At 44.5% G+C, this 14,166-nt stretch overlaps 1 protein-coding gene across 1 annotated transcript; it reads left to right on the forward strand.

The window, feature by feature from the left end:
• Window positions 1-392: 392 nt before the first annotated feature.
• LOC118157069 (tripartite motif-containing protein 55-like) lies at window positions 393-10,987 on the forward strand (the record flags this gene model as incomplete). Its single annotated transcript, XM_035311316.1, has 4 exons — window positions 393-739; window positions 1,410-1,582; window positions 9,180-9,345; window positions 10,863-10,987. Coding segments are annotated over exons 1-4 (653 nt in total), but the record flags the coding sequence as incomplete, so codon positions are not given.
• Between the last annotated feature and the right edge of the window lie 3,179 nt (window positions 10,988-14,166).

Below are 14,166 nucleotides of genomic sequence, written 5' to 3' on the forward strand. Positions count from 1 at the left end.
TTCAAAGTGGTGACAGGTTTACACCCCGAATTAACCGAGCCCGAGAGCAGCCATTGCTTTTATTGCCTTCTCCGGGGACTTCATGTGCTCCACACCTTGGGAAGGCCAGCTCCCGGAGGCTGCCGAAACACGGGGCCTAAACTGCAGGCTGCACATTGCCTCCTCGGCGTTCGTTGCATCTCTGGAGTGAGTGGCTGCGATAAGGGGGGAGCAGATGGCGCTTGCTTATCGCTCAGGCTCCTCCTGGGGGGGGGTGAAGGCTGCCATGTGTGAGTGAGGAGAGCCAGGGCCCTGAGACAGCCCCCCCGGCCCCCCGGGAGCCGTCACCTGTCCCAGCCTGTCCTCCTCTCACGCGCTTATATGGGCACGGCTGAATGGCATCTCGTGACGCCGCGCTGCTAAAAACAGCCCTGGCTCCCCTCGGCCCCCCGTTTAAGCAATGTCCTCCAGTGAGCGAAGCCCAGAGAGCCTCTGATCGCGGCGGAGCCTTGGATTTATTTCAAGGGAAATTAACCCGGAAACCGACCTGCGACGCCGTGATCCTGAGCATATGCCCCTGGAAAAGCTAGGGATGAGCACCTCCCTGAACTACAAGTCCTTCTCCAAAGAGCAGCAGACCATGGATAACCTGGAGAAGCAGCTGATTTGCCCCATCTGTTTGGAGATGTTCACCAAGCCGGTGGTCATCCTGCCCTGCCAGCACAACCTGTGTAGGAAGTGCGCCAGCGACATTTTCCAGGTAGGTTCACTCCCGTGGAAAGCTCTGCTTCTGCAGGGACAAGCGGCACTCGCTGAATTAGTGGAAAAGCCAAATATCACACGGTTCAGTTGGTTGATTTTAGTAGTTGGTAAGACTTGGGGGGGGGATGATTTAAAGCAGAAGGTGAGCTGGGGAAATGTCCCCAGCGCCCAGCTCCCTTGGGGCTGGGGCTGAGCTTGCACCAGCCTGAATTGCCCCCGTGAGCTGCAGGGAGGTGGCAGCAGGCAAGAGCTGAGGAGCCAGCCCCACAGCCTGCAGTCTCTGCGTGTTCTCCTGGGCTCCTCTGTGCAGCTGCCCTCACCTCAGGCACACTTACAAATGGTTTGCTACACACGGGGTTTTCCCCTGGCGCTTTTGGAAGAGCTGTGCTATGTCTAGCATAGATCATTGCAGTGCCATGGGCCTGATCTGAACAGCTTCAGCTGCTTCTCCCAGTATTTTTTTTTTTTTTAATATGAGCTTTGAATGGCTTGATCCAGAGCTCCTTGGGCTGGTAGGGAAGAAGAGGGGAGAGAGAGGGATGTGGCCTTGATTTCAGAGGGATGTGGCCTCTGCATGCTCCAAGAACAATGCCTCCTTGTCAGAACACATTTTGGTGAAGGTGTGCATGGCCTTACTCACCTCTTCTTGTGCTGCTTGGCAAGAACAGGCCTCGAACCCCTACCTGCCCACCAGGGGAGGCACAACCATGGCTTCAGGAGGCCGGTTTCGGTGCCCCTCATGCAGGCATGAAGTGGTCCTCGACCGGCACGGCGTATACGGGCTGCAGAGGAACCTGCTGGTGGAGAACATCATCGACATATACAAGCAGGAGTCCACAAGGTAAGCAGTGAATTTGTACCCTCTGTAGAAGTTCTGTCACAAAAACAGGCACTGCTTAGGTGACTCTGGTGTCCTTCTGGTCTTTCTATTTGTCAGAAGTGAGATTTATTTAGTTATTTTCTCTCTTGGAAGTACAGAAAGGGGTTGTGCTGCTGTGCATGCCAGCCTATCTGCTGTGCAATGATATCAGCTCTCACTTACTGAGCTCAGAAAACAATATCCAAATAGATGCTGAGTTTCCTCACTACCACTTACAGAAGACCACTGTGCCATGCTTATTCACATAAGCAATACCTGCCTGCACAAGCAAAGACCTTGAAGTCAGAGTGGGTATTCATATGGATAAGGGAGAAGTAGCTAGGTTCATGTTGCTTATTTTATAAACTGTTCAAAAGAACATCTTTCCCTTTATCCTGTGTGTTCTCATGCTAAAGAAAGGAAAGGAATTTCAAATTTTGTTAGAAAGTCCTGAAGTACAGACAGCACAAACAAGGAGATGGGTCAATTGCACAGGGAGGATGCCCTGCATCATAAGATCAAATCAAAACTCAATAAAAAATCTCCACTCCTGTCAGCTTGGGATGTGAATGCTTGGGATGAAATCAAGCCTTATTCATGATTCTGTAAAAGTGGAGGAAGAGGCAGAAACAATGTATATGAGTGCTATGTGGTTGTGTCCAAGAGTCAGGATCCCAATGCAGAGGAATGGGTTAATCCTAAAAAGTAAGATTACTCCTAATGTTAATTGCCTGTAATGGATGTGTAACAGATCCAGCAGTAGAACAATATTGCATTCTTCTCTCTACCATGACACATGCTACCACCCTGGGGAACGTGGTAAGGGGGAAGCTAAGCCTGGTCACGTACCACCAAGCAAGCAGCTCTCCCCCAGAGACGCAGCCTGTTGTCACCAGTGTGCATCTGTAGGGCCAGTTTTTATATGGCAAGGTGTTTTGTACACCTGAAGGAAGGTGTAATCCTAGCCACACTCCCTGATAGTCATCCCGTCCTGCTCCCACAAGAGGCTGGGCTTTGCAGGGATAACAGAGGTGATACTGGGGGAGCAGGTGGGCACAGTCACTGGACACCAGCTCAGGGCACTTCTACCCTCCTCCAGCAGAGGAGGTCAGTTACCAACAGAGAGGACGTTTTGGAGCCCGGCATTGGCTTTGGCTATTCTTGGCTGTTTGAATTCCTTCAGGGACTGTTGTAGCTGGGCATAGCTTTGAGCTCCAAAACACTGGAGAGCACGAAATTGGCTTTAAATTGTCCTTTCTGCTGCCCTTAGCACTCCAAGCCCAGGGAAGGTCAGCTACTCTCATGTGTGTGTCATTGATATCCAAATATTATTTGAGTCAGGAAAATCTCGGGGGAAATGAATCAGCGGAGCTACAGTGGTGGACTTTGCTCTCAATCAAATTAGCTGGACATATGTGGCCTCATGTCTTGCGGCTTTCTGTCAGATTTTTTTTTCAACTCAGAGATGTATTTAACTTTAATAATAATGGAAATGCAGCTCCTTTTTCCCATGTAGTTAATGGGCAAATCAAACAAAATTCATTTACTTAGAAATGTAAGAGATTTAGTAGATTGTTTCTTTAAATTCTACAAAAGTGCAATGCAACAAGGAGAGTAAAAGGGGAGAATAGAAAAGATATAAATATGAACATGTATTTTCTTAGCTACCTATCCAAAATGTTCATTTGTTTAATCTGTTCAGGTGTTTATTTAACCTTCATGTATGTCCTTAGATTTAAAATAATTACCAGGGTTACGTAGCAGCGGCAGTGCATAGCAGCATTATCTAAACTATTTGGCACTTTGTAGGCTTCAGCTGCTTATCTCCCTCTGCCTAACGTTCCTTGGTGTGTGAGCAAGATTTGCCACTGCCTTACCCTGTGCTGTCCTGCTGAAACAAGAAAGTCAAGGGAAATCAAGTCTCCTCTCCTTCCTTTTGTACCAGTCTCCTTCAGACGAAGGGCTGGGTTTGGCAGAGGTACATAGGAAGGGTGAGATGTCACCTGGGCATCCTTGAGTGCTCCCAAGACAATCTTTCAGGACAGCAGCTCCTGTGACTTCCAGAGGGGAACCTCTTCCCCCCAGGTCTTCCTGTGGGTATAATTCACCATAAGTGCATGCTAGAATGATGCCAATCCCCAGCTGCTTTTTGTATGAGCTGAAGAAAATGAGGGAAATCCAGATAAGGAGCAAGTTTTGTTTCCTGCTTAGAAAAAAAATAATTGATTTCAAACATTTTTTTTTTCCATTTTGAGTTTCTATTTGAATTAAGGCATTGAACTTTCAAAAATAAAAGCTGAGGCAGAAGCTGCCATGAGGTTGGGAAGCTCTCCCCAAGCCCTCACATGCAGCCCTTCTTGTTAATAACAATCACATCATTTTTTTTTAATCTTTTATCACATTGCTCATCAAACTCCAACCGATGACAGCGTAGCCTGTTGCCCAATTTAGAACCTATTAGCAACACAAGGAAAAAAATATTCAAGCAGGATGTGGCTCCTGCAAAGCTTTAAAGGAGGACAAAGTGCCGAACCGAGTGGAAATAGAGTTGACTAAAATATTACACTGATGTCTGAAAGTCTGTGGGCCACTGATTACCCAAACTTTCTGAGGAGCATCAGGGGGCCTGCTGCTGCCAGGAAAGGGTAGCTGCAGGAAGCTGGGACTTCTCACACGCTCTGGCAGCCTCTAACGAGCTCAGCCAGCTATTCCTGATCAAAGGGTGCTCTGGGCTTTGTTCCAGCTGAATCCTGCTCAGCGAGGGTTGAGTGCCCCTTCTCCCTTACACCTGCTAGGTGAAGGCTGCTGGCCCGGCAGCCCTGTGCGTGGATGGAGCAGCACATGCAGCAGGGACCAGGCACCATGCCGAGAGCAGTGTGCGAGTGCTCTGTGACAGTGGTAGCAGGGTACCCAGCACCACCACGACTTGACACCTCCGTTGTCTCATCCCAAGCTCCCAAGGGAGTCTGTGGTTCTCCAGGATGGGCTGCGGGGATGCCTGGGCTCTCAGATGGCTGGTCCAGGGAGATGGGCAGGTGGTGGGCACTGGTAGGGGTCTGTGTCACAAACCGGTGCTGCAGGAGGAGCCCCACAGATTGCAGAGCAAGAGAAATGAGGAGAGAGATCACCTGGATATTCTCCAAGTCCCCATGGAGACAAAGCCCAAGCCTTACCTGTGCCAAAGGTTTTCTTGGGTCAGGCATTCACAGTGGTGGTGTGTACGTATGGAACTGCAGGAATCCCAAAGTCCTTTTTTTTTTTTTTTTTTGGTCTTCTCATTTTTCAAGCCCCACTTCTGCCTTGAGTATTGATGGACGTTTTGCCACTTTTGGGAGAGTCCATCATTGTGGTTGATTTTCAAGGACCACTCCTTCAAACTTCATCCAACCTCCAGTGGTCCATTCCCATGTGCAAGCACTCAAGCAATGGTGGCAGGAGACCTGCATGGATTCACAGAGAGCTCCTGATAAAACTTTAAAAAAAGAAAGAAAGAAAAAAAAAGACGGATGACCCAGGAATATTTTGAGATATTTTCCAAGCTTGTAGAGATGGAGTTAGGAAAGCCAAAACCCACCTGGTGCTTAATGTAGTGAGTGATGTGAAGGGTAAGAAGGGCTTCTACAAGTACATCAGCAGCAAGAGGAAAGCTAGGGAAAAGGTGGGTCCACTGCTAAATGGGACACAGGAAAGGACAAGGTACTCAATGCCTTCTTCATCTCAGTCTTTAACGATAAGATTGGCCTTCAGGAATCCCAGGTCCCTGCGACTGGTGGGCAAGTCTAGAGCAAAGAAGACTTACCTTTAGTGGAGGAGAATGAGTCTGGAAACATTTTTTAAACAGGGGACATCCTGATGGGATGCACCCATGAGTGGTGAGCAAGTTGGCCAGTGTCATTGCAAAAGCACTCTCAATAATCTTTGAAAAGTCATGGTACTTGTTATGGATTCCTAAGGGCTGTAGGAAGAGAGATGTCACACAGTGACGACTACAGGCTGCTCAGCCTCATAATGATCCCTGGAAAGGTATTGGAGCAAGCTCTCCTAGACCGGTGTTGGAGCAAACTCTCATAGAACGCATATCCAAATATATACAAAACAAGGTGGTGGTTGAAAGTAGTTAGCATCAACTTATGAAGGGAAAATGATGCTTGACCAACCTGATAGCCTTTTAGGACGAGATGACTAACTTGGTGAACAAGAGAACAGTGGATGTTGTTTAACTAGACTTTCAACTCCACCTCTCATAATATCCTCATTGACAAACTGACAGTGAGGTGGACTGAAAGCTGGCTGAACTGCCAGACTCAACAGGCTACCATGAGCAGCACAAAGTCAGGTGGTGGCCAGTCATTAGTGGTGTAGGGAGAGGTTGTTACTGGGGTACAATGCAGTTTAATATCTTCATTAATGACTCAGATGATGGGACAAGAGTCTACCCTTATCAAGTTTGCAGGTGATAACCAAACACTGAGGAGTGGCTGCTACACCAATTCAGAAGGGGAAATGGCTGGAGAAATGGGACAGCAGGAGTTTTATGAAGTTCCAGAAAGGGAAATGCCAAGTCATGCCCTTAGGGAGGGATAAGCCCAAGAATGTGCTGGAGGCTAACTGGCTGAGAAGCTGACTCACAGGAAAAGATCTAGAAGTTCTGGTGGACGACATCACCATGAGATAGCAATGTGTCCTCACAGCAAAGGCAGCCAACAGCCTTCTGGCTGCACTAGGCAGAGCTTTGCCAGCCTGCCAAGGGTGGTGATCCTTCCCCTTTACTCAGCACTGATAGGACATCTGGAGTGCTGTGCCAAGTGCTGGGATCCCCAGTACAAGAGAGGGTCCAACAAAGGGCCATGAAGATGACTAAGGGACCTCAGCATCTCTCCTGTGAGGAAAGGCCAAGAGAACTGGGACTGTTCAGCCTGGAGGAGAGAAGGCCCAGGGAGGATCTCATCAATGTCTGCTGGGGATCCCAGGACTTGGCACAACACTCTAGATGTGGCCTCACCAGTGCCAAGAGTCCTCCTTTGCATAAAGCATGCACAACACTCTGCACATTAAGGTCCTTATCCAATTTTAATGGAAAAAAAATAAGCCTGTAGTAGTCAAATGCAGGCTGAATATCTCAAAGAGCAGAGACAAAGAATTGTAGAATCACTGTTAGGGTATTTCAGCTGCCTGCCCATTCTTTGGTCACAACCACATCACATCTATGATGAATCTTTTCCTCTAGTAAAGCCATGCTGTTGTTGTCCTACTGGCTACTCTTTAATCTTCCATTTAGGAGCAGCCACTGTTTTACACTTAGGAGCTGTGTTTCATTCAGCCTTTGCTACACCAATGTAAACCTAGAGGATCTCCTCTGAAGTCAGGGAATGTTCTGCAAAAAATCTCTCCTTTAGCAAAGCCTAGGAAGGAGATTGTAAATCTGTTTACTTCTGGTCTTCTGTCACTGTCTTCAGGGCCCCGCTAGTTCAGGGAGTTCTGCCAGGTTTCTTCCAGCTCCTTGCGGCACCTTTGAAGGTTGGCTACTTCTGGCTGAACTTGCTCGACACCATCGCCTTTTTGCCCTGTGCTGTGTGTCTTTCGTGCTAGTGGCACAGCTCCAGTGTCAAATAACATTCTTGTAGTTTCTGGTCTTGTAAATATTTTCAGGAAGAGCAGCTATTTCAGGCTTAATTAATCACTTTGATATTCATTGTCTGTTATTGCCCCTGCAGGTGGGCCCACCCACTGGTGCACCATAACATAGCAGGAGCTGTTAGCAGTCAGCGGCAAACAATGTAAAGCATCCTTCACAGTGGGGACACACCTCTTTTGGCTGGCCTTGAAGTGGTGTTCAGTTTGACACATTGAGGGCCTTGTGTAAATATATGCTGGAGATCTGACCCAAATAATGCAGGCTTCCTCCAGAAATGTTCTTCTGGTTTTATTTTTGTAGAGCATGTTATATTGAAGATCACAGGTTTTCCTTATAAACACTTTTAATTCTAGTGCCTTCTTGAATTTAAAAAGCACAGGCATGAGACATTTTCTTTGTTGCTCAATCTTTTTTTTACATGCATTTAAATGATCACATTCCATTCCTCTTTTCTAAGGTCAGAAGAGAAAACCTGTATTTTGTCCTTAAAAAACTTCCACTCTGCCAAACTGTATGGAAAGTTCTACTGTAGTACAATATAAAATAATGATCTTTACAGAATGTTTTAAAATTGTAATAGAATGAATGACTCATTGCCTCCTTGCTATGGAGCTGTATAGAATGGTTTAAAAAAAAAAAAAAAAGTTTCTATTTAATGCCATTAAATTCTGTAATTTGGGGAAATATTTTCTATCCAATGACGACGACATAGTTCTATGATGTTGTTGTTCCACTTGCTACAAGTAAGTCATAGTTCTCCCTCCAGATGGTAGCATAAGGGTATAATGAATTATACTGGAAAGATTTCACACACCACAGTAGGACTGGCAGCCTTTGGAGGCTGGAACCCCCAGGCACACTCCCTACGGCACTCCACTAAACCTATGCTCCAGTGCCACGTTGTCACAAGCTCATGTGCTTGTCACAAATGTTCTTAGGGTGCTAAGCATGGGGCACAGGCTCAGAAAATCATCATCCTGCCCATACAGACAGGACCAGAGCTTTCACCTACACTGGGCGTGTCAGTTAGGTGGCTCATTAAAGGAAGTCACAACTAAACTGGTTCCTAAAATGGCAGGGGTTAACTAGCATGTATAAGGCTGAATCATTTTGGCGAAAAGAAATCAGGACTAAACTAGTGATGCTAATGATAGATCCTGGCTTAGCACAGGTGAGGTTACACACTTCTTGCATAGCCATACCCTTGGTGGTTGGTACAATCAAATTAGCTGCTCTTAAAAAGCTTGGCACTGTACAAGCTATAGTGTCACAGAATCATCTGGGTTGGAAAAGACCTTCAGGGTCACCAAGTCCAACCAGCTAGACACATGCCACCCAGCTAAAATTAGTTTGTGTGAGACCTTATTTTATTTGCTGGCATGGTGTAAAGGCCGCAAGGACTTAGTCCAGTTTGATATCAACAAGCCTGACCTGGACCTCAGGGCACATCAGCAGAGATGATAGAGTTAGAGGCATGAAGCCCATTAATACCTACAACTCTTACTTCAAATTTACATAAAAGCTTTGCTGCATCAAGGCCAATCACCCAACGTTTTGCATGATGAACCCTAAAGGAATTACATATGTTTCCTATTTCAGGCCGATGATGGACAACATGCTAATTAAAGTACACAGGTAGTCTCAGACCAATCTTAGTGAGGTTGTTTACATTTTTAAACATGAGTGAGGGTTCAGTCACACTCCCAGTTGGAATCACAGGATGAAATCATGTTTCTATATTCTCATCACATCCTTTTGTGTCAGAATATTAAATGGTACTTCTGTCTATTTAGTCAGCCTGTGTGACAGGTTTAAATCTACAGTGAGTATTCAGCTCAACCTCAGACACTGCCATACGATTGTATCATTTCATGTTGATACTCTGAGTACTGTCATCAGAAATTTATGAGACCAAGTTTATTTTAAACTTATTTTCTTTTGCAGGCCTGAAAGGAAATGTGACCAGCCAATGTGTGAAGAGCATGAAGATGAGAGAATTAATATCTATTGTTTGAACTGTGAAATGCCCACCTGCTCCTTGTGCAAAGTCTTTGGTGCCCACAAAGACTGTCAGGTTGCTCCTCTCACAAACGTTTACCAGAGACAGAAGGTAAATATTTTTTTGTATCTCATAGTCCTCCCAGCAATTGGAAGGACCATCAGCAGGAAAGTATATCCATGAGCTTCCTGTGAGTTTTCAAAGGGGTCTCGGTGTACATTCTCCATTCTTGTATGGGAGTGAAGGGCTCACACAAATCTGTTGAAACTGTTTTGGAACACAGAGAAATAAATTTATGAGAAATCACGCAGAAAGATATTACAGTGTCTCAGTTTTAGTTAGGATAGTAAGTAAACATTTTAGACCAAGATTTGATGTGAAGATGAGGATCTCCCTTCTGAGGTTCCTAATCTATTTTTTCAGTGCTTTTAGATCACAAAAATAAGTGGGATTTACAGAACATGATAAAAAGAGAACAGGCCATTACAAATCGAAGAGTTATCTATCAGGCACTTTTGCCTTTAAGCAATCCAATTTTTAAGAAATTTTAAGTGAAAAAGCTCCTGCAAGTAAATGCAGGAATATTCAATAGTTGGCAGCACAGGATGTACCTAGCATCCTCTGCCCTTGCTGTCACCAGTAAAAGACTTGTTTATTTTTAATACAGTATTAATTTAAAACCTGACTCACTGGGTTATCCTCATGAGATAAACAGCTCATTTTTCTGGAGGGCCCCAGCGGACCTAGCAATCAGACAGGACAAGTTTGCAATCCCAGCCTCCAACTTTGTCACACAGATGCTTGTGTGTGAAAACTACAAATGAGAAGTCAGTTTAGAAAAGTAGTTACAAGCATCCTTTTTGATCAAAAAAAGGAGAGAGAAGGGGGAGATGTTTTATGGACTGAATCCATGCCCTCAATCACTCTCTTACTGTGGAAACTTGCAAGCAGTGCTTTCCTCCCCAGTGTTCCTGTGGAAATGGGCTTTCATGCCCAAGAATGGATGTCTAATCCAGAGCCGGTGGGATGCATGCTTCCAAGGATCCTGTACAAAGCTGTAGAGGCCACAGACACAGATGTCTCTGCAGACAGATCACTACAGCAGTATGCTAAGAGCTCCTTGCCCTCCTCTGCACCCTCACCAACTTCCCCATGGAGTATCTTCTCTGACTTTCCTCTTCTAAGGACATCTCCCATTCATAGCAGGGTGTTTCATTCTTCCTCCGTGCAGAGGTCTCTGCCTCAACATCTCCAGCTCCTTCCTCCCTGCATGTTTTTTCCCTTCTATTACGCAGCAGGACCCTCCATGTTCCCACTGGTCTGGTCCCCAAGAGAGCATTCACCTGTTTCCCTTGTGCCAATGACTCTGTCTCCACCCTTTTCTCCCCCTTTTTAGTGTTTTGGGAGAGGAAACAAATGTCAAAATACTAACAGGCAGCTTGTGAGCAGGTAATGCTTCAATTTTCCATGGTTCTGGTGAAAAGAGCAGCTAATACCCTGGTATGGCTTATTCATCCCCCTGCTCTCCACTGGTAGATGGGCCACTCTGAAGTGGGATGGTGGCTGGCTGGCTGCCAGTGCCCCCAAGAGTCTAACACCCTCTCACGTGCTCTCCTTTTTCTGACCAGTCCGAGCTGAGTGACGGCATCGCAGTCCTGGTGGGGAGCAATGACAGAGTGCAAGGGATAGTCACACAGCTGGAGGAGACCTGCAAGACGGTTGAGGTAAGTAGTAGGCCTTCACATGCAGTTATGTCAGAGTGGAGTTGCATCTTTTAAACTGGTGGTAACAATCACTCTTTACTAGACCTCATTTTACCAAATGGATTCCCACATCATTCTGCTAAATCAGTGGCTTTTTGTAGTATTAGCTGTAGTGCCTCATCCAAAGGATATATCCTGCTCAGCACCCTGCCTCTGGCACTGATCACATAACTGAGGACAAAGAATAAGATAATCCATATCAACAGTTCTTGCTCAGCATTCTTAGTTGCATAGGTTATAACTGAAGATAAAAGCAGAAATGCCATCAGCTCTTAGTTCATTTAACACCTAAGCTCAGGTGCTAGAGCTGTAGAAGACCAGAATTAGTCCTGACTGATTCTGAGTAGAACCTCAGTCTCAGAAACAGGGTAGCCTCAGCTTAGCTCCCAACTATGTCAATGAGCATACTTGGTTACTTTGCCTCCTGTGCAGTAGCTTTTAAATATGCTCCATCCTTTAAGGAATCCGGTTGTGTTGCTCATGGGTGGGTCGGGGTCGAGTTTGGGTTCTTATTGTGAATTTGGATTTTCTGGTAAAGGTCTTTCTCTGACAGAGCTGGAATTGGTTTTGTGTCATTCAATAGCAGAAGTGGCTTTCATTTCCTTCAAGAGGTTTGCACCAACAAAGCAAATATAAATTTCAGCTCTGACCAATTTGAGCATCACAGAGTAATAGGCTGAAAGCAGCTCATATGAATTGATTTTATGATCAGAGTTTGATGAAGCATCTAGTGAAGAAGTCACATCCCTCTCAGCCCAATTAGAATTCTATTGACCCTTCAGAGCTGGAGCAGAAAAAGGAGACTGCAGTGAAAAAGAGGATAATCCAAGATGTATAGATTCTAAATGGGGGGAAAAATTGATTCCACTATCTATGTACACAATTAATGAGGGCTCCTATTTCCTCAGAGCAAGAAAGAGCAGAAAATGTCCAAGTTTGGTTCAAAGAACATAAAACCATTAGCCCAAATAAATGAGAGAGTGTTAGCAGCAGAGTCAGAACTTTGTAGTCAGGAAGCCTTCATATTGCAAGGATGAAATTGGCTGCTATCAGGACTTTGCAGACAGAAACAAGCCTTTCATGTAGGTTAACTGCAGAAATTTAAATGATACAAAAGTAAGAGCTTATACTCATTTAAGTTGAACTAGCTGATATAGAAACAAAACTTCAAACATCATCTGAAGTATGGAGAAAACACTGTGCTAAAAATACTTAAAAAATACAACAGTTTCTGAAACTAGCTTCCTCAGAGTCATCCACACAGTTTAAAGCCTAACCTTTAAACTCGAAGCCCAGAGAAAGTTCAGCCATTTTACCTTCAGATGTTTTAACAGGCTTTTCACCTTTAAAGTCAGAGATTGCAGAAAATAGATCTTAGAGCTTACCTTAGCACTTCCATGTTATGTTTCAAGCAAATCACATTTCCTACCATACAACAGCTTTGTCTGAATTGACATCAGTTTGTCCTTGAAGATGAAAAGCTACAGCTGGAGCTGAGAAATGTGCACACGTGGAAGTAATGTTCATAATCCAGGATCGTCTTCTCTCTTTACTTAACGCTTTGAGGAGAACAATAAGTATCTGCTCCAGCAGAAAATACATGATCATTTTTCTTTTAGCTGGAGTATGCAATAGCCTACAGTTCTATATTTAGCTATTGCTCCTATCCAAGACTATAAAAGAGAAGAAATAAACAAAAACACCTGATTAATACTAGCATAGGTGTTTAACTGTTTGAAAGGTATACCAAGTCCACATATCATACTGAAAACAAACAAGATAAAATAAAAGAATATAAAATGCTAAATACTGAAAAACAGCAACAAATAATTAAATAATGTTTAGTCCTGTAAAAATAAGAGTCAGATAATGAAGGAAAAATTACGGTGTCTTTTTCAAACGCTAATAGCTTAGACAAGGCAATACAGATACTTCAGAACAAGCAGTGCAACTCATGTTCTTTCTTTCTCTTGTAGTTGTGCATAAAAAAAAAGGCTAAGATTTTTTTTTAGAACAGAAAGTCATGTATTTATTAACCTTTTTTATTACTCAGAATCTGATTAGGATAATTCTATCACACAGAGACTTAGTAAGGGTACATTTTATACAGAAATGATAGTATTCTGAAATATTTCAGCATTTGCAGTTAGGAACCAGCTTTGTACTCTCCCACTTGAAGTTCACAACTCTGTAATATCTGCTGGCAGGAAATATTATGTATTAGAGGTTAGAGATTGGGAAGGACTTCTCAGGGCACCCTGCTATCACTCTGTCTCTCTTCTTCCTCTAATACTTGTCCTATATCAAATGTCACAAATAGCACACACCTGTTATGAAATTAAGGCTGTTTTAAAAGTGATCTGAGTGACATTTCAGAGGAGGTCATCGTAGACTAAAATGGAGTGTGTAGCAAGAGGAAGTGCAGGAAACGGAGAAAGTGAGGAAAGGAGTGAAAGAGGAGAGGAAAGTTATCTGAGGTCTGACAATAAAATGACACCTAGAAATTGTGTCTCAGTTGGTTCAAAAGCTTCCTTATCCCCACCCTATAATACACTCATCAGAGGAATTTCTGGAAAATGCCAAGGGCCCCCAGGAGGACAGATCATGACTGAACCCACCATGAGTTTTAAATTAGGAGTTCCTGTTTAGCCTACTCTTCCTCATTGGGAAGCAGAGGTGGATACTTGGGTCAATACAACAAGATCTGTATTTGCTCCTCACCCTGCAAGCCAGGCTGTGATGTTTGGCCATATATCCATCTTTGAAAGGCCTTCTCCTTTGAACAATACAGGTAGACTGTCTCCAGCTCTTAGGAAAGAGCTCTGGCTGAAAGTCAAGAAAAAAAAGTGGCCAAATACTGTGAATAATACCAGTTCCAAAAGTACTGTGGGATTGTTAATAACCCTGTGCTGCCAGGATCTCAGCTTTATGCCTCAAGGGATGAAGAAGAGGAATTGATTCATCCTCAGTTCCCGAGAAAGAGATTAAAATAACCACCCCCATCCACAACCAGACATAACCACAATAAGGATATGCCCATCTACATGCCCCAGGGCACTGAGATGAGTCAAGTGCTTCTTCTTCTAGTGCCTCAGACATTACTGATAACCCATCTCCACTTTCCCCCCCGTAAATCTTCCCTTGCAAGTGCAGTATGTTCTTGTTAGAG

This window comes from Oxyura jamaicensis (assembly GCF_011077185.1).
Source record: "Oxyura jamaicensis isolate SHBP4307 breed ruddy duck chromosome 2 unlocalized genomic scaffold, BPBGC_Ojam_1.0 oxy2_random_OJ106602, whole genome shotgun sequence".
NCBI classification, from domain to species: Eukaryota; Metazoa; Chordata; class Aves; order Anseriformes; family Anatidae; genus Oxyura; species Oxyura jamaicensis.